Source organism: Syngnathoides biaculeatus, chromosome 12 (genome assembly GCF_019802595.1).
Source record: "Syngnathoides biaculeatus isolate LvHL_M chromosome 12, ASM1980259v1, whole genome shotgun sequence".
NCBI lineage: Eukaryota > Metazoa > Chordata > Actinopteri > Syngnathiformes > Syngnathidae > Syngnathoides > Syngnathoides biaculeatus.
Genome location: NC_084651.1, coordinates 14,439,501 through 14,461,178, shown reverse-complemented (window position 1 = coordinate 14,461,178; position 21,678 = coordinate 14,439,501). Strand labels below are relative to the sequence as shown.

The following is a 21,678-nucleotide window of genomic DNA, read 5'->3' as shown; positions in this document are numbered from 1 at the left end:
TGTTTATAAGTGCCCTGGGATTGACTGGCAAGTGGTCGTTCTTCACCCCAAATTTAAAAATAACTCTTGTAATGTTACTTGTGTTCAAATATCTAGACTGTTTCACGATTGTTTTGCTGTGGTATTCAACCCGTCCCCATGTCCACTCTGTCCTTCTGTCTGTGCCCTAAAACGCTTTTATGTCTGGCTGCATATTAAATTAACATTAGAATAATTAGAAAAATAAACACAGGAGTATTTGAAACGCCTGTGTTGCACAACAAAAGAGTTCTACCACAAACGCATAAAGATACACCATTCTGCAAGGCCACACAGCTGAACAGGGCATGTTTAAAAGAATGAAAAATAAGAAAAAAAAGAATCCTGTCAGCCTTATTTAATGCACAATGTTGATTTAAAATAGATTTTTAATTTATTGCTCCTGATGGCCTAGCTCTTTAAACATGTTGAGTTTAAAGTATCAAATACTAATATTGCAGAACAAATGTAATATTTGTTATAATAAACAACTGAATCAATCTTCCATATGTTCAAGCCCAGATGTACATTGTTAAAGAATTATAAACAAAGGTTCATGAGATTAAGGTAGACCTTTTAAAATGTGCATATGGTGGGACCAGTTGTTTGTGCTATTTTACTGAAACAATTACATGACATGTAGGGAAATAGTTTTAAGCTTCTTGTCAAAAGCTTACAGACTTTTCCTGGCACTATTCTGTAGGTGTCAGGTAAGACTCTCCAAAGTTAATTATATAAGTGTCAGGGAAGGGGCTTAATTATTTTGGTGGTGATCGACTGCCACACATTTGTTCTGCTTTGCAGTCCTCAAAAGATGAGCAAAGGTTTTCTCTTTGATTCTTTTTTTTCTAAGATTACGGGAAGAGATAAGTTGATTTGCAGATGTCTTTACACAGTTCATCTTCATTAACAGTCAACTTCCCTTATCTTTCTTAAATAATGCAAATATTACAGGATTTTATTAAACATATTAGAATGCAAAAATTTTGTAAAACTAAATCTTCACTCAATGAAAACACATTTACTATGCAGTAAATGATTGATGTGGTTCATCAACAAGCCCATGTATTGTAAAGCTTTATATATTGAGATGCTATTAGGTTGGTTGTTTAAATGAAGAGTTTGTTTTCAAAACGAGACATAGGCATTTTTTTCAGATTTACGAAACTCGCGCCAAAATTATCCATTCGGAGCTGGATAATTTTGGCGCGAGTTTCGTAAATCTGAAAAAAATGCCTGTGTCGTTTTCAAAACAAACTCTTCAAATGCACCTATATCCTGAGCAATTTTAATTAGCTTTGTGGCCCTTCATTCATTGGGCTCTTTTTCAAAGGATACTGAGAATGTAGGGGACTTCCTCCTGTTCTGCCAAACTACGAAAAGCGAGTAAACAAAGAGGAGGCTTGTGAAAGACTGCTGTGTCTACCTACTTCATCCTCTCCCAACTTGACAATGAATGTCAATATTTTCCAATTTTTTACACCTACTCCAACCCCAGATATACATTACACACTCCCCACCATCCTGTTCAAATGTATTACAGAATATTATTAACTGCAGTGGGTTTAAAATAACTGTAATGAGCATGCTCGATTATATGTGACCCACAAAAGTATGCTCCAACAGAGGGACACCTGTTTTTTTTTCCTTTTTTATACTTCTCTCATGTTGTTGCACATGAGGGAAAGGCAAATGTTTCTTCAGGGATCTTGGACAGGTTTTCCTTTTATGCGTGTATTTGATATTCTGGACATGCTCCGGCCTTAAGAGCTCCATGATTCATTGCAAGAGGTGACATTCGCCTGTAGCGCAGATCCACAGTCAAGACTAATAATAGGCTACCTTTTCTTAGTATCCCATGCGACCTTACAATGCTTCATAACATGCAGAAACTATTAAAAGTTCTTTTAAAAATAAAGCCTGACTAGAGGGAAGAGGGCAGCATAGGTCTGAAAGATTCGTAGCACAGACCATGTCGTTTTGTTTTATTACAAGCCCATAAATGACTCGCTCTGCTGGGTTTGTAAAAGCGAGACATGACAGGGTGACTAAGAGCACATTGACTTGCCTCTGTTATATTCATTTGTATTGATCGCTATGTTGTCAGGTTTTAGAGGTGCCCCTCATTTTAAATTAAAGTTCAAACATCTCTCCAGGACATTAAACCCCAAATGTCAAACATTCAAAAAGCAGCGTTTGAATTTTGTGCAAATAGTCTCTATAGTCTTTAGACTATGTTTCTCATTTGACTGTATATATTTGTGTCTGCTTCTGTGTGCAAATCTCTGTTGCATCCAGCATGATTTAAGATAGTGAGTTATTTACAATTTAACTTCAGGTTTTAACCATTCATGGTATTGCTGCCCCTTACAGTAACCGAGGTCAGCCCCACCCAAAAAAATAAATAAAAAAAGAAAAATTAATCACATTTTGAATGGAGGCTATGTTGCTGTCACATGGGGGCACTGTTAAGCTGTACATTGCAACACGGTGATTTTAAACAGCGCTATCCTCTCAAAAAGGGTTGCAGCAAATTCACCAATATAGCTTTGAGAACAATTACACAGTCTCCCTTTTTAATCTTCTTAATTTGGTGGCCAAATGATGATACGTTCTCATCAAACGTGTGCATGTTTGCTTACCTTCATCTGATGTTCCACACTGGTTTGTGGCAGGAGGTGGACTGTGTAGGCGGATGCATGTGCCATATGCAACAAGCCAGCATGACAACTTTGTGTGATTAATATGGAAATTCTTTTTTTGTTTTCTCTTTTTCTCCAGGCATATGGTATGTCTGTACTGCCTTTGAATCTGATAAAAGGCACACGAAGTGTGGCGTATGAACGCTTGGAGAACACAGAAGATATTGATGATGTCGAGCATCAGATTGAGAAGCTGAAATCCAAGGTGTGACATAAACATGTATCACTGGTCATGATCAATATATTTAGTTTATGAATTCGGTTTTATTGAGATGATTACACAAGTGTTCATGTAACAATCTGTTGCTGACTGTAGTTGTAGTTTGTAGTGGTATAAAACTAACTGACCTAAACTAATATAACTGTACTTCATGTTACTTTAACTACTAATGTTTAATCCTCTTGCTGTAGCTTATTAGTATGATGCGGTGCTGTTGTAACCCATATTGTGCTTTTTGGCTTTAATTCCAAAATATGTGTTTGGTGCAAACACAACACTGCTCATCATCAAAACATCACCATAGTTACAGTGAAGCATAAAGATGCATCATGGTTTGGAGTGCTTTTTCTTGAGTTGAAACTGAAGCATTTATCAAGATGGAGGGAATTATGAACTGTTCCAAATACCACTCATTGTGAGCATAAAACGTTCAGGCTTCTGTTCAAAAGCTAGTGTTAAATGCACTTCGGTGCCCACATTATCTCAGTTGTTTAGTTCTACTTCACCTTTCACAATGTTTTTATTTCCAGTAGTATTGGGTATAAGTCATAATAATGTTGAAAAACATTTTGAAATGATTTATCTTGTCATGATTTTTTTCTTCGGCTTTTTTCCTCAGTGTCAAGATGGACGCCCATTGTCATCACGGGACAGACACAAGTTGCAGGAACTCGAAGGAAAATTACAGGTCCTACAACGGAGGGGGAGGCACCTGGAAATTGCAGAGAGGAACTGCTGCAACAAAGTGGGCATGGCGCTCAGACCTCTCAAGGTAGGTTCATTTTGTCCATTGGATTACCAGTATAAAATCCAGATAGTGTCCCCATATGAACCCGTTTTGTGATTTAAAAAAAAAAAAAAAAAAAAAAATCTGTTCAGACCTAATGTTAAGGATTGATTGGGATGCGCAACATTGCTAATTTCCTTCTTTACCATTGGTTTCCAATATTTTGTTTTGCTACACCATACCTTATATAAATCTTTGAGTTTCAGCATTTTATAATGTATATAAGGGCGTCCAGAGTAAAAACTGTGCCAAATAAATATGAGCGTTCATCTGAGATGACACGCTGTGGTGACCCCTAACAGGACAAGCCGAAAGAAATACATACATGCATACGGTATATATTCTATATATAAAGTATACTGCTCTAGATTCTCCTTTAAGGTACACTGTATTTGCCTCTTTGTTTTGGTTCCCTCCAATGCCATGTATTAACTCCAACTACTTAAAAGCTACATTTTAAAAAACTAATCGAGACAGATTGACAGTACTACCCATTACCTGTCTTTAGGTCTGGGCATCGAGAATTGACAACTAATTATAATTGGGACAAAAATCCCAGTTCTCCTGGAATCATTCACATTTAAAAACTTCGGTTTCCAGTTTCGATGCCTACAGTCCACTGACTCTTGAAGCACTAATGAAAACGTGCTTGTGCCCAATGGCGATGGTGAGCAAGGGTGACTTAATTTCATTAAAATTAATAAACAGTTGCCTCAGTACAACAATTGGAATTAAATTGCAATGTGCAAAGCAGGCTTTCACAAAGCTTGACGCACACTCTCCTGCTCCACGCCTCACTTTGGTTTCTGCCACACAATGGTCACTAATGGTGGAGTGGTACACTTGCCTGACTTTGGTGCAGGCAGCATTGGTTCAGTGACTGTGAATGTGAGTGTGAATGTCTGTTTGTCTATATGTCCCCTGTGACTGACTGGTGACCAGTTCAAGGTATAGTCCCCCTTTCACTCAAAGTCACCTGGGATAGGCTTCACCGTCTCCACGACCCTAAACAGAAGAAGCGGTGTTGAGAATGGATAGTGTATAGATTCAATATTGATAACTAGTAATAAAATCCCGAGTCAAATGATAATTTTACTGTATGGTGCGGGCTGGTAAGAAAATAGACATTCATAATATGGACACCCTTTATTTAAACACGCAAACGTTTTTGACCCAGCACCCTAAAATAATTGAAATTGAGAATTTTTTGGAACTGGAATCGAAACAAGAAACTGGAATTGGGGACTCCTGATTGCTGTGGGCTACAACATGGACAACACTGAAGTGAGACCTCATCAAAATACGTGTATTGTAGAATTCAAGAGAAAATGCCTTATGTCTGTAACTTGTAATGTAGTTGCCAAATGCCAAGCAGTTACTCATACAAAGTGCAACCAATGCTTGTTGAACAAAGCCGCAAAAAGCCAAGGCCTTTGTACACTCCAAGAGACACACTCTGACAGAGATCTGCATGTCACTTTTTTTTATAAAGGTCAAAGCAGTAAATAATGGCCACATTCTTACAGGTCACATCGAACCCTCATAATCCTTTTCTTTTTGTGTCAATTATTCACAGAATTTAGACTTTATTTATTGTTTAGTTTTCAAAATCATTTGTTATTAAACCATCCAAAACATAAGCACATTCTTCCACTGCATATACTACTATGCATGTATAGTATACAATATGTGATTATTCAATGTTATACTATGAATGCTAAACTTTGCCAAAATGTTCAGTGGGTAGAGCTGGTGATTTAATGTTTCATTTGATACATTTCTCTCACTGATTCTGACAGATCTGACACATGATTGTGTTTCCTTTGTGCAAAGTGAGCATTATTGGTTTATTCTAGGTACTTTTCATTCTCTGTTGTTCTTTGAGCATTCTGCTCTGTTAGCCGCACATATGATTTCACACATTTGTGTCTATGGACATTTTTCAATATACAGCGGGGTGACACAGCACTGTGGCATTTGGCGATTGCTCCAAAAACATACTTCTACCAGACATACAGGACAACTTATTATACAGCACATTATTTATCTATTTAGTTATTTATTTATTTATTTTGGGTACTGCTGCAAATCTTCCAATGTTGAAATAACATAAGCAAAATCATTTATTTTTCCACCCTCATGTTTGCATTTTGAGGCAAGTTGGGGCAGTCACACCACATTGTTATAATTTAAAATGTGTTGAGCACAGGTTCTGATGGGAAATGGAAATAAAGTGTTCAAGGGTCAAACAAGCTTTCACTATCACAAAACCTCCAATTTTAGGTAAAAAAAAGGGTACTTTTACAGATGTGAAAAAATTATATATGTATAAAAAAACTGTGGTCATATAACTAAATATTAGTTTTGTGATTCAAAGGATTGGTAAATCCTCAAAACAAAAAAATTGTACACAATAGTTTTGAGTTTGTAAAGTCAACGGCAGACTGCTATTTTTTTTAATGCACCACTCTCAACAAATTGACCAATTGCGTGGCATGAAGGGTGTGTATGTCATGAATGCTGGGTCGTGTCGGTTTTCTGAGAATCAACTGCACCTACTGGCAACTTATTTGACATGTAGCAATAAAAAATAGACTGAAAACATTGATTAATGTGGTTAGTCACATTCGACTGCTATTATTTTGAACAATACTGTACCAGAGACAAATTCCGTGTGTATTTTTGACATACAGTAGTTGCCAATAAAGATGATTCGGATTTGGAAATAAAGGTCCAAGGATTTGAAGGAAGACTGGTGAAGAACATAACCTAAGCTGCTTCACTTCCAATTGTGATTTAGGGTGCAATGTCCAGTGCAGGTGATTGTAAACACGTTGCTTTCTTAAATGCAAGGTCACTGCAAGAGTCTACCAGAAGGTTTTAGAGGTTTTCATTATTCCTTCTGCTGAGAAGCTGTATGGAGATGCAGATATTATTTTCCAGCAGAACCTGGCCCCTGCCCATACTGCTAGAAGCAATAAAACCTGGTTTGATGCCCATGCCATCACGGTGCTTGATTGGCCAGCCAACTCGCCAGATCTAAACCACTGAGACTCTGTGGGGTATTATCAAGAGGAAAATGAGGGGCAACAGACAAAACTTTAATTATTCCGGATATTAGTTGACGACATTGAACGAACATGCGTTTGAGTTAGTTGTTTTGCTTTCACGAACGTAGCCATGTTGAGGCACGATCACTAGTAACAATAACGCCCCTCGCCTCGCATTCTCTCTAGACATCGCTTATTTTGTTTGGTCTTGACATTATTTTACATGTTTATTTCATAAATGTTGTTAACTAAACGAGCGTGCTCCAAAACAACCGTTATTCACACGGAAACAGGAAATGCAAGTTAACCCTACTGACAAAGTAGGGAGCATGTACGAAAGCGCATGTTCAGAACTGCTTCACGTAATGCGAGCGCATTTACGTCGAAAGTCATCAACATCATGAGCCTTGTCAAAGGAAATTCAGTTAAACCAGGGGTGCTCAATGCGTCGATCGCGAGGCAGTGTGAAGGCGTAAAAAAAACAATATTAGACTATCATCCACCTTGTCGCTTGATTCAGGCGTGGGCAATACGTCGAGCGCATGCACATAAAGACACCTTCTAGCAAGCCAGCCTCCTATTTAGCAGTCCCGTGATGTGTGACTCCCCCTCCCCAACAATACGTCACGATTGCCGACATGAATGTTTGTTCCAATGTTGCCACGAACGCCGATTATGTTGAACTAAACTTTCAGTATAGAGTATAGACCGTTCGTGTTTATTCCTTGACAGGCCAGTTTTCTTCAGATAAAGTTTCAGATTTATTGATGAAAAATTTAAATACCGTTTTATATCATGTTCTACTAATATCAGTTGAAATTGGAAATTATCATTTCTGAGTTTGAAATTTTAGTTTTTCTATTTTAGTTTAATTTACAGTTATCTTGTATTAATCCAGTAAGATATTTTAAGGCCATCCCTAATCACACCCGCAACTTTATCTGCGAGCATGACTGACCACACCCGTACATTTTTCAAATGTGAGTGACTGTCTGTAAGTAAGTAAGTTTCTTTTGGCTTGTCTCGTTAGGGGTCATAACAGCGTGTCATCTCAGATGAAACGCTCATATTTGTTTGGCACAGTTTTTACCCCGGATGCCCTTCCTCTATATATATATATCAAATCAAAATATTAAGGGGAACAGATTATACTGTTAGTATTACTTGATCTATATCTAAGATAGTGAGCAATGTGGTCGAGTATATCAGTACAACTGGACGTAACAAGTTTGAAACTTAAACGTTAATAGTGATTACTCCAGATCAACTTCTTTAACATGTTTTGCTGTACGGTGTAGAAATTCTAGGATATATTTTCGTGTAGATTTCTATATACTATAATATGTATAATGTGGGGGAAAAGAACCATTTTAGATGTCTTTTTACTGAATAGTTCACTTAATTCATTTGTCTTGAGCTAAGATGGTATATTTTAAGCATATTTTAATGACAAATGTGATTTTGTGCTATCCAGTGATAGGGTGCAGAAAAATCTGGGCTTGGCCCTTGGGGAACTTCTGCCCAATTTTTATTTGTTTTGATCAGGACTTAGAAATTTTACTTTAAATTTTTGTCTGAATTTTGTTCAGATATCACCAGAATGCACCACAGCCATCAATTTTTTCAAACATTTCCGGTGGGGGTGGGGGGTGGTGTTTGGGGCTCCCTAGTGCTCTCATTTTTATTTTCAGGAATTTTCACCAAAGTCCACTTTCATATCTAATGCAAATACCGTCTTCTTCCTGAATGCAAAGAGCTTAAAACACTGTCCAAACATATTTGCATGTATCATTAGCTAATAAGTTAAATCTTATTTTAGGACAAATACGTAGTTGGTACGAGCAAACCATGAATAATAAATGTTTCATGCTTTTTGTTTTATTTTTGTTGTCACCTACTTTGAATTTTTAAAGCTCCCACTGAGTGGGACCAGCTGGCCAGTTGGCAGTTAGAATAACCCAGTTTCCCAAACAATAACAATAGACCCCCACTAAAATGAGTATTGTTTAAATTACTCTGTACAGTGACATAACTGTAGCCGAGTTATTTCATATTCCCTTCGGGCACAAGATTTTTTTTTTGTCCCTCAAGCATTTCATAAGGTTTATTGCTTTTTTGGCTACCGCTATCCTCCCAAGCTAGAAGCTCGTTGCTCATGTCTGGGCTGCACCATTGCTTCCCTTTGTCACCTTTGGCATCAGTGCCAAACTGGAGGGCCAAGCCATATGGCCTTGCCTTCGCATAAGACATGACAGATTTATAAGGGTCAGTCGATGCTTTTCAAAGCAGTAGCATTGGCTCAATATGTTAAATTGATGTTGTTGGTGTAACTCTCCTGTATTTTAACAGTTTGTATACTATACTTGGTATATGTATACTATCTTTTTGTGCAGATTATACTGGGCATTTTCTTCATCCTGGTCGCTCTTCTGTTTTGTGTTGCGCTCTTCATTTCAAAGTAAGTTTTTGTTGTTGCATCTATTTTAACATGGCCTGATTGTCTCTTGACCTAATTATGACCTATATAAACTTAACTTAACTTAAAAGTTTTTCCATTTAATATAAGCTGTATTTTATCATTGTTGTTTTGTTCTACTGTGTTTCAGTTTGGATAAAGCTCTCCACTCTGCTGGCATCAGCTCTGGCTTTATAATATTTGGCACCAATCTAACAAATCCTTTGAATGAACTTCTATTAGCTTTACAGCCTGTAAGTATCCACTTGTGTCTTTTGTGCAATATAATTTCTGGATCAGACTACAGCAAAAATTGTGTTCTTTCACAAATTGCACTACTCCTACTACGCCAATAAAATCTTGTCATATCTCAAGCAGACAGTGGCAAAACTACACGACGTTTATTCCGTTCGCAACGTATCTCGTTTTTTACGATCATTGGGCTTAGTCTTATATATTCACCTACTGTCGGAAAGGCATAACCAGAAAACGTTTCAAGGAGATTGGATGCACCTGTTAACCATGACAACGATAACAGCAATGGATCACGCCATTAAATTGGGTTGGGGGAAAAAAAAATTAAAAAGGGGAAAAGTGTGGTGTCATCACCAATGCTTAGAAGTGGGGTGTCCATTCAAGAAGAGCTTGATGTATGTTCACATACTTTTAATACAATACAGCTCGCAAGCAGGCAACATAATGTTATGTAGCCTAGCAAGTTAGTACAAGGACCGGTCACAAAATACAATTCTATTGGTCGGTCGGTAAATTGTCGTTGATATGTCACACGACAAGGAAGATTTCCCAAAAAAATCAACATTCTTCATTTTGGCCTCGTAGCGCTATAGTTGGCCCAAATTGTTGATTGAGGATTATGTCATACTACAAGTTCTGTCATTCCCGACACAATATGTAGGGCTCGATGTGGGAAATTGGCCACAATAGCTAATTGGGCCAATTTCGGGGCTAAAATCCTGTAGTCTGGTGTGGGCATTAGATTATCCTCAATTAAGATGTGGTTAACTTTTATATTTTCACTAGTTTCCTTTGGTCATGAATGCTGTCTTGATTTAAACCTATTCATCCATAGATCAGTCAAATGTTTTCATAAACCAAGCAACATTTGATGTTGTTATGGTGGTCAGAAAGTACTATCCCTTTAAAATGTGAAAGCTGGATTTATTCTCCTATCATGGTGTTCCAGGTTTTTCCATTGGATTACATCCTGATTACAGTCATCACAATGTATTTTGTACTCACATCTATGGCGGGTATTCGCAACATGGGCATCTGGTTCTTCTGGATAAGGGTAAATAAAAACAGCTCCTCTATATCATGTTTTTGTGTTGATGTGCACATACATTTTTAAATGTATCTTTTCCTTCCACTGCAGCTGTACAAAATTCGACCTAAAAGAACACGTCCCCAGGCTCTCCTCTTCCTCGGCATGATTTTGCTTTTGATTGTGCTCCATACCAGCTACATGATCTACAGTCTTGCCCCTCAATACGTCATGTATGGCAGCCAGAAATATCTTATACAGGTGAGGAAAGCTGTTTGTGTCGTTTCATCCTACTTATTTTTTAGTTTTTGGCCTCCCTGATGAGACTTGTATAGATGATGCTCTGATAATGGTTGCAGCTCGGTGTATGTGTGGTTTCCACAGAGACCCTTTGTAGTTCTTCTTGGATTGTACACTGAGCACAGTCTACTTTTTCCATGATCTGTGTAGGTGTGTATGCATGCTTTAGATGCACCACTGTCTTTTACTCTCTATCTCTTTATTTTGTTAAAAAAATATTTTACAACCCATCCGTCTTCTTAATTAGGGAAAATACAGTTTTTATATTTGACAGAGAAGAGGAAGTTTTCGTTGTTGTTGTGGTCTTAATTGAAATATGCTGTAAACTCATGCTTAGTACAATATATGAAGAGTTTGTTTTCAAAACGAGACATGGGCATTTTTTTCAGATTTACGAAACTCGCGCCAAAATTATCCAGCTCCGAATGGATAATTTTGGCGCGAGTTTTGTAAATCTGAAAAAAATGCATATGTCTCGTTTTGAAAACAAACTCTTCATATGTACCAAGAAATGTATACACACTTTAAATAATTGTAAACTTGATATTTATTATAATTCAAATATTTTTAACATGTAAAAGAATGTACAAATATAATTATTTAAAGTGTGTATACATTTTTTGGGAACACCCTGTATTTCAAATGCAGGCACTATATTGCTCAAGTTTGAAAAATGATCCAGGTTCACAGCCTTGTATTCCAAATATTTCAAGAAACGTTTCTGTTTCCTTGAAAGAACTTCGGTTTAATTCATATTTCTTGGTGCAAGTTTGCTACCCCTGTTTATTATTTCCAGAGCTGTAAAAACCCATTTATCTTTGAAAGGTCTCCATCTCCAAAACTTTCAAAGAGCTTTCTCCTACTTGGAAAAAAACATCTGTATTTCATTTCGCTTACGATTTTGATCATGGGTAGATATCTAATAATGTAAATGTGGTACTTCATGTTTTTGGATTGTTCTATTTTCAGTCAGCCTCAGACACCGTTAAACAGTTTTGTGAATTTTATTTGTTTCCTTTTTTTTTCTTTTTTTTTTTCTGGGCAGAGTCCTTCATCAAGCCTGACGTCGGGGAACTCTTCATTCAGCACCACCAGGTTCTGTGATGCCAACGCGCCTGAGGGTGAGTGTGTTATCTTTGCTTGTAAGGTAGTAGCGGTCTAATAGTGAGATGCTCCAGAATCCTGCTGCACATTATCAAAGATTCATTTCTCACAAGTTGAGTGTAAGTTGGAAGAGAGCGAGGCCAGTGTACAACAAAGCCATTTTCATGTAGAACACTGTTCAACAATCTTTTTCACCATCTATTATTTGTTAAGAAGAATAATAACAAGGACAACCATTTATTAATGCAGTATGTAACCTCTTGCTGTCACCTTGCCAACAGTTATTAGTGCACATCAGTTGCAAAAACATAAAACAGTACATTTTAGCAAAGAGCTTTCTAAGTATGAATTATGCATTCAGGTAATGATCCTGTCGCACAACAAATATATAATTGTTATTTTAGTTTAGGTTCACGATGTACCCCGACTCTCGCCCAAAGATAACGGGTATAGGCTCCAGCACGTCCCGCACTGTAGTGAAGATAAGTGGAACTGAAGATGAATAAAACAATGAATATAGTGTATGGATCAAATGGAACGATGCTTTCTATAAATATACGTGATAAATAACATTGTCGTTTCCCCCATTTTAATTATTGAATAAATATTTTATTCAGTGTTTCTGATTTCCTTCCAGGTTAAAAAACATGGCAGACCATGAATGAATGTCTTATTTTATTTATGCTCTGTGTTATTTTGTTATTTTGCTATTGACCTTCACCGCAAAAGATCTTATTTACTGGTTTTTCAAGTAAAAACTGACTTCATTCATCATCTGTACTGTATAGACACTCCCATGAAATGCACGTTATGATTTGCTTACACTAATATGGCACATATTTCTATAAATTTCACTCTCTCCCTCTTGAAAGTTCATTTTCCACAGCGAAGCAAATATGACTTGCCCATGTAGATGATCTGATCTGACTCCGTCAAATAAACAGTCCTGACGTCGATGTTTACAGACTTACGAACATACTGCCTAAAACAAATATTGCATACAATTTATCTTAATTGGTGGACTATAAATTGTGCATGTAAGCCTTATCTACTAACAGAATGCAATAGTCAGATATACAGGGATGAGAATTTTCCGCCGATCGGCGGATTTCAAACTTTTTCAGACCAAAATGAGCATTCTCAAGATAAGCGCAAATCCATTGAGAAAATTTCAGGGGGGTATGGTATCGTGCGCCTGCCTCTTGGTGGTGGGCTCCGAGCTGCAAGTTCAGCTTAGTGCTAGCACAAGCACGACTATCATATGCCGTTCTAACTTGCTCGGTAGTGTAAATATTTGCACTATTTTTTGTGACATAAACATTAAAACTTGTTTGCGGCAGATTACCCGATTGGACAATAGAGTTATACAGTATAACGATCCAATCGTGTTAGTGGTTAATCGAGTTTCACCATTGCCATGTACGTGTTCTCGGTTCTCAGAAATCGCAGTGTAACTTGTTCGTTAGCCAAGTAATGATGCGTGGGACTTAGATAGCGCGAACTGAGCGACGGTGTGTTCAAAGTTTTACAGTCGCGAAAGTGTTAGAAAAAAAGGATGAAGATCGAGCGAGGGCAATTGACAAGGATGCTGGAATCAAAAACTGTTTCAGATGGGCATGGCTTGAAAAAAGTGTAACGGTGCAGATAGGACTGTAAACGGTATCAACATGTCTAACCGAACACATACAAAAAGTGGACATTCCCAGCAAAGTGCTGTCCACTCTGTGTTCCGATAGGAGCAAAAAATATCCAGGAGGAAACTCAAACCCCCCTGCCGACAGACATTTTCAGTGTTTTTCCAAATTGGTCATTCTCATCCCTGGATATAGTGCAATGGGACCACGCAGTACAGCTGCAGTGGATTCGGAGCCCCCCAAAAAATATTATCTGTTGTAAATTTCTCAAAAAAAAAGAAACACCATGTTTGGTATTTTAGCAATTGTTCCATTTGATGTGTTGATTCATAAGGTAGCGTTCTTGTACATTATAGTAATACATGCTGCCACCTCTAAATTGTAAATCTGGCTATATCGCTGTTCATATTCGTCGCACAGTGGGAGTCGTGCAATATAATTTGATTTTCATGTGCATGTTTTTCTTGCTCAATAGTGAATAGGTCCACTTTAAATTTTCTGTTTGGAATTGGACATTTTCTGCAAACATATGAGAGGGAAGCTTGTCCACAGAAAAGCAGCAATCAGAGCACCACCTTAAAAGTACTCCGATTCAGTTCATGTTTCCATACAATATGGACATTTCTTTCTTCTTTCTTTGTTTCTTTCTTTCTATTTACCAGTGTCAATTTCTTTGCATCACGTTTAATGTTAAGACCACTTTTCCCTGCTTTCGCCTAAAACTGCATTTTCTAGATTAGTCAGATGTTGGCAATCTTCCCGAGTTTAGTGTTGGAAAAACACAAGCATGCCAGGGTCAGCAGGGTGTAATACCAATTGCAGCTGTATGGGGTTTTGGTGCTATGTACATTAAATAGAGGTGACTTTATTTTAATTTTACCTCCTCCCTGGATAGGCATCATAAGAGCTATCACATAGTTTTAAGTACAAAAACAAAATCAGAATATTAGCATTACAAAAACTAGTAGAGGATGTTTATTTATGAAAGAAGAAACTGTTCACCATTTACAGAAAGCATCATTAATAGAGTGCTTATCTCCAGCAAACAAGTGGCATTAAGCAGAGTACTTTTAATAGAATTCATGTTTTTTTGCTTAATTGTCAGTCTGAAATGTCCTGAGGATTAAAGGACATCTACGGCACACATTGTTCTATCTCCGTTGCTGGATTTCCAAATGTGGGCCCATTGTAGTTTTAGAATATTCACTTGCTAGTGTTTGTTATTCAATAGAGCCAATATTACACCCCAAATACTAGAAAAATAGGTAAAATATGGCACCTTTAATGTGTGGGGCAGGGTTTAAACATTTTTTATATGGTCTCTCTTCATTGTGGATTTTCACCTATTGTGGGTAAGCCTGGAATTTATGTTCAATGATAAATTGGGGTTCACTGTGTATTGTTGTTGATCTTGCACAGTGTACATCTGTCTTGTGCAACTCTAACGATGGCTCCCTCAGCCAAAAAATGATCGGTGCTCACTGTTATTTGTAGCCATCACTTTAACGCCTCCATTATAACATCAGCGACCCCCATTAGTGGCTGTATTGACTCCCTTTGGCGAACTTAACAGCAATCTTAATGACAGTCTGCATTCTATCTACCACTCCAGACTCCATTTTGAAATATGCAAAGGGTTGATTAGTTATTTTTCTTTGAAGTGACAACAGGACTGGGGTTCAAATCCCGCCACCCGTGTGGAGTTTGCATGTTCTACCCGTGCCTGCAGGGGTTTTCTCCAGGCACTCTGGTCCCCCCACATCCCAAAAACATGCAATATTAATTGGACACTCTAAATTGGCCTTTGGTGTGACTGTGAGTGCAACTTGTCTGTCTCCATGTGCCCTGTGATTGGCTGGCAACCAGTTCAGGGTGTACCTTGCTTCCTGCCCGATGACAGCTGGGATTGGCTCCAGCACTCCTGCGACCCTTGTGAGGATAAGCGACAAAGCAACTAGACAGATGGATAATTAAAGTTGGCGCTTAGCCACGTTTCATTTCTTTTTAAATATTCTCACTCGTCACACTGTCACGATGCGGGGCTCAAGGGTGGACCCAAATGCACGACTCCAGAGACAGCAGACAGTACAGAGGAAACCTTTATTCGGTCCGAGGTCTGAGATCAGGTAGACAGTCCAAACAATCCGAAGTACCAGTACGGATGGGCTTACGAGGGTGGTCAGTGGACAGGCGTGGGTCGGTGCACGGAGATCAGAAGTCAGGAAAGCAGGAGTGCGGGAACGAGGCATCAAGAGCAACGATCTAGCGGAGTATTTGTCGTCCCCCGGGTCCTATATGTACTGGGTCTAATCAGTGTTCATGAGGCGCAGGTGTGCACCTTCTGATTAGCTGGCCACGCCCAGCCCGGGCTGGAATCCAGGAGCATGACACACACAAGTGTAAAAGGAAATTAACTGATTTAAAACATAAGCAGCAAAGCATTAACTTTTGGAGTTTACATCACGTAATTTGTGGTGTATTTTCTTTGGTTATTGAGGCTGCTCCGTCTTTGGTGACTGACCTCCGATTTCGCACATTAGCATACACTATCGATGTTCAAATTAAAGGTTTTTTTTTTCCTTCTGACTTTAGAGGCATATTTTTCCAGAAAGCTTTGGAGGAATTGTTAATGCTACGATCATACTAGTTTCTAGTAACTAGAGAATTAAACTTTTAAGGTTCAATTGTATTCAACTTGCATTAATAAATGATGAGACATTCTTCGTTATTCTTATACTGTGCCATAGCTCAGTCAAGGTCTCATTGTGGTGTTCATGTAGTTCAAGTAGTCTGAAGAGACGTGTACGTCATCACAGAGTGGCAGAATTAATGGCAACCCTGGTGATGCCTCTCAAATACAGTCAGGACCATGAATTGCACCTTGATGTGCTTAAATGTACATTCAGAATGTGTTTTTTTTCCCTCATGAGCAAGCCTATAAGTTCCTGCTGTTAGGAAAATTCATGTTTTTCTTTCTTCTATTGGATACCCATTTGTGGTACTTGCCACATGACATCATGAGCATTTCACATGGTTGCCAAGGACAACTCATACACAGAAAGGGAGAATGCCTCGTTTTGAGAATACTATCCCAGCAAAATCATATCAACAGCAATAACAGTTGAAAAATCTACATGTAAAGCCAAGGGCAGCCCATTATATTTATGAAAATTGTAATAATAATAATAATAATAATAATAATGCAAAGTCACTGATGGTGTAGTGGTACACACACTAGACTTTGGAGTGGGCACCGTGGGATCGATTCCCGCTCAGTGATGGTGTTGATATCTGGCCTGCAACTGACTGGCAAGCAGTTCATGGCTTCGTCCGTCTTTCATCCTATGTTAGCTGGGTCAGGCTCCAGCTCTCCCATAACTTTTGTGAGGATAACAGGGCTGTATAGACTTCATGTCCACTGTACGGTAATTTGAGTCCATCCTAAACCGAGGAACACCTGTAAATATTACTTCTCCTGTTATTGTGAAGAAAACTGTAAATGTCAGGTCATGCATGGTTTTTATTTATACATATATATTTTGCATAATCACTAAGGTATCTATATGCAGTGCATTGGTGAAGTTACACAAAAGTTACTTGAATACTCCATTCAATTTGGATAAATTTACTTTGACATTTTTTTCATGTCCTGACCTGCAGTAGTTTTTATACGTCATTAAGAATGGTGTAATACAAGTCCACAATGTCCTTTATAATGTCTTAAAAAGCATATTGAAAGAAAAAGTTTTGATTTTGTGAACCCAGCAGAAACCCCGTACAATAACAATTGTCTGAAAGTAGTACCATCAGAGAATGATGAGGTATCATATCTTATCCACAACCTATGCCAAACTATGCTTTTACTTTTTCAGTGTGTACCACCTTTCTGCACATTCATCCGTTTCATAGTCACAGTGACACGACATTCTTCTTTTCTAAAACCCACTTGTCTTTTTTACTTACACGAACAGAAAAGGCCTAGATAGACACTGCCTTTGAATCATAATATAGTGCAGTGTGTAGTGTAGGAGCCAGTGTTAGGTTTTTAAGTGAACAAGGTAAGAGCATCCATTCAACTGTTTTCTCTACCGGTTATCCTCACTAGGGTTGTGGGCATGCTGGAGACTATCTGAGCTATCTCAGGCTGAGAGATGGAGTATTCCCTGAAGTGGTCACCAGCTAATCGCAGGGCACATATAAACACCCAACCACTGCCACTCACAGTCAACCTACGATCAATTTATATCAATGATACTACCTTGAATGTTTTGGGGATGTGGGAGGAAATTGAGTGCCCGAAGAAAACCCACAGAGACACGGGGAGAACATGCAGACTCCACACACATGGGATTTGAGCTCGAGTCCTCAGAAGAATGAGGCACATGTGCTAACCAGTCAACCCCCATTTCACCATGTTAAGCACATGTACAATGAAAAACATTATGTGAAGTCATGTGATTTTTGGTTGGTGCTCATCCTTGGAAAATAGTCCAGGTCACAGGTGTAGTCAAGAAAATATCACTGCTAAAAGCTCACATCTCTGATTTTGTCGTAGTTCAGACGATAAAAATGTGTCTGATCATTTTCTTTATTTTAAAAATGGTTTTATTTAAAAATATGGATGTACTGAAATCACCTGTTTTGAAAGTGTATCTGTGTGTATTGTAGAAATCTCAGTGAAGGACTAACTAGTAAAAGTATCGTACGTAGCATGTGTTAGAAGTAGTTATGTCGAATTTATCCTGTTTCTACACAGATTTGTGTGCTTAATATAAGTACTTTATGTTTTGTTTAATTTTTCAGATCAGTGCATTGTGACTAGGACATATCTTTTCCTCCATAAGTTTTGGTTCTTCAGTACCATGTACTACTTTGGGAACTGGGCCTTTATTGGGGTAAGTTGTTCTTATATTTAAGACAACAACATTAATGTATATCGTCATTGTTCTTGCCCCTTCCTCAACTGTATTCAACAGTACATAAATTATACATAAGTATCAAATTGTTTAGTCTGTGTATACTTGGTAGAATTGAATTTGCGAGGACCCATTTAATTTCTAATCACAAAGTTTGTAAGACTTGAGCTATACACCACACAGCATACAACAAAGCAAAAAAAAAAAAAAAAAAGTCAACTCTTGCAATGTGATAGCTGATTTTAATCATATTAAACTGTGATCTCAATTTTGGCTAGTCCAATAGATCTTATATGTATTTGTGTTGTAATTAGATGTAAATGTACAGAATTTCTATATTTTATTTATTTTTTTACAAGACAAAGAATTGGTTTGCAGCAATTTTTTAATTTTTGTTTGCCACTTCTTTTTACACACGCTCCACAATTATGACCAACCTGCTGTGCTTTGTTAAGTGCAACATCTTTTTTTTTTCCTCCTCAAAATGTCTAAGCAGTCAAAGGCTTATGCCATGTTGTTAACATTCATTACTAAACCCATTACACAGGAAAGTCACTGACGGTACTGATTCACAACCACTGTGTTGTGGCACATTAAGTGTGCTATGAGAGCTACAATCTCATCCAATTTTCCAATATCACTTTTCGGTCCAAAAACTGTTTATTAGGTACTATATATGTTACATGTTCATCTATGCCAGCAGCGTATAGTGACCTGGAGAAAAGATGCAATATTCTTCCATTATATGGTTGAAGGTACAATTATCCTGTGTATAGGTCTGTTGCCATTCCTTGTGTATTGACTGAAAATGCCAAATGTTCATTATGGCCATTTTACTAAGTATAGTGTAGTATCATAGTGGGGCAAAATCACTTGTTAGCTCGAATAGACCAATTGTTGGATTGCATGCTGCGCGTGATTTTCTCAGATTGTGGTCTTTTACTAAGATTCCAAATAATGGACACGGTCGCTCCCATAATTTTAGGGAAGCTAGCAACCACACCAAAGTCATGTTTTGGTATATTTAACTGACCCAGAGTGCGTACTCATCCTGCCTGACATTGGATTGAAAGCTTTGGACAGCACACCAGCAAAACTCCTCTGGGAGAAGCCATAACAAAATATCAATGTCTTCTGGTACATTAATATACTGTAACAGAAAACACATTGGTTCTTTAAACAAGAGAACATGTAATGGTTATTGGTAATTCATTGGATGTGGTGGAAATATTTTTAGAGACAAATTACAACCTGTATTGTCTGTTTGCATGCATAATGCACTCTTTAACCAGGTTGAATGAATAGGACCCCCCCCCCGAAACACACACACACACACACACACACACACACACACACACACACACACACTTGAAATCATGCGCATTGATCAATTAAATTGCTGTTTATTTTTCTGAACACTCCCCAGCCAGCATTTTCTAATGTGTGTTTTACATTTCGGTCCTCAGGCTTTCCTCATCGGCCTGGTGGTGTCATGCTGCAGAGGGAAGAAGTCTGTGATTGAAGGCGAGGTGGAGGCCGATGACTCAGACATCAGCGATGATGAATATGTGCACTGAGGTCCAGTACGCACGCACCCTCGGATCAGCACGTCCAGCTATAACTTAAGGGGAATACAAAGTACAAATTGACACGTCATTAATTTGCTTCCATTTGATTTTATTGCTTTGAAGAAGGTTTGCTCCGAGACGACGTGACTCACAATGTTGGGTTTCTAAGAACATCCTCCAAGGCAATGTGCACAGACAACCTTAAAAATTAAGCCGAAGTTTACATGCAAATTACATTTTAGTTTTGCTGAGTACTTTCTAGAGCAGGCCTGCCCAAACTTTTGCAACTCAAGACCCGAAGTTTGATTCTTTGAGTATCCAAACATAATGGCCTCACTGCGCAATAAACAAATGATAAAGACAAGAATTCATTCCATCAAAATCAAAAAGCCATTTGCCTAAAAGAAACTGTATTCCTGCTTCCAGTTTTCATTATTTTACTCTGAAAATTGGCACCCCCCACATCCCAAAGAAAATTAGCTGTCTTGGTTCCCAATTCTCAGTTTAGAAAATCCTGCTCGAGACCCTTAAAATGGGGACCCAACTGCTCCCAATATTCCTTTTAGTTGACTTTTGTGCTAGCTACTGTATGAACCTCAATTCATTTTTTTTAAATGTGCCATTTAAATGACATAATGTTCATTGCTCTTTTAATTTCCCGCTTGTTCCCACCCACCCTCTTTAAAGGTTCGAATGACGCGTTCCTGAATGTGTTTAGCTGACCCTTGCTCTGTCGTGTTTTCAACATCACATTTCATTCATCGTTCTCATGAAAAGGCTTCTTAAGGGTTTTGCTGTCTGTATTGTAAGGACATGGGGGGGGGGAAATACATCGTTAATAATCATATTTATGAGAACCACTGACATTTTTTAAGTGCTTGTGATTGGCACATCATTTGTTTTGCTTTTCTTGTTTTTAATTATCTTTAAATTATTCATTTCAAAGTGAGTGTGTGTGTGTGTGTGTGTGTATATATATATATATATATATATATAAAAAAGTGTGTGTGTATATATATATATATATATATATATATATATATATATATATACACACACACTTTTTTTTCCAAATAATTGCTATGATTTGCAGAAAAGCTGTTCTGAAGCCCAATTACATAATTTAAGGTGTTTTTTTTTTTCTTCTGAGAATCGTCCTGTTATTCATTGAGGTGCTGGAATTGACTGATATGATGAGAGGTACCAAATAACATTATGTCCATTATTGAATGGTACATGTACTGTATTTAAAGAAATAAATAACTTCAAATATTTCTGTTGTTGATGAGGTTTGGTGGATCCATGGGTCTATGGTGCTTTCTGAAAGGCCTTTCTTAATATGTAACTATAATTTTCAGATAAATCAAGGGGAATTTGATAATTTTCCACAGCACACTCGGGGTCCCGCAGCAGCCTGGTTGGGAATTACTGTTCTGGTGATTCTTTTAATTGATTGACAGTATCTATCAAGTGATGTAGTGACCACTGTCTTTCCAAAGGCATTTTTTTTAATGCAGTGTCATTAGCTGTACATAACACATCTTCAATTCCAAATCCCATGTGGGAGAAATTAAAAAAGTTTTTTTTTTTTTTTTAAATGATTACTTTGGCCCTTAATGTGGTTATGTATCAAATGAAAGTG

At 37.8% G+C, this 21,678-nt stretch overlaps 1 protein-coding gene across 1 annotated transcript in view; it reads left to right on the top strand.

The window, feature by feature from the left end:
- lmbrd1 (LMBR1 domain containing 1) overlaps positions 1 to 21,022 on the top strand; it is a 50,759-nt gene extending 29,737 nt beyond the window's left edge. Inside the window, exons 8-16 of the mRNA XM_061837839.1 lie at positions 2,800 to 2,925; positions 3,560 to 3,712; positions 9,171 to 9,235; positions 9,384 to 9,486; positions 10,437 to 10,541; positions 10,626 to 10,775; positions 11,860 to 11,935; positions 18,356 to 18,447; positions 19,935 to 21,022. Of these exons, the coding sequence (XP_061693823.1) occupies positions 2,800 to 2,925; positions 3,560 to 3,712; positions 9,171 to 9,235; positions 9,384 to 9,486; positions 10,437 to 10,541; positions 10,626 to 10,775; positions 11,860 to 11,935; positions 18,356 to 18,447; positions 19,935 to 20,045 (981 nt within the window). The 3' untranslated portion in view covers positions 20,046 to 21,022. The remainder of the gene's footprint in view (positions 1 to 2,799; positions 2,926 to 3,559; positions 3,713 to 9,170; positions 9,236 to 9,383; positions 9,487 to 10,436; positions 10,542 to 10,625; positions 10,776 to 11,859; positions 11,936 to 18,355; positions 18,448 to 19,934) is intronic.
- Positions 21,023 to 21,678: the final 656 nt, after the last annotated feature.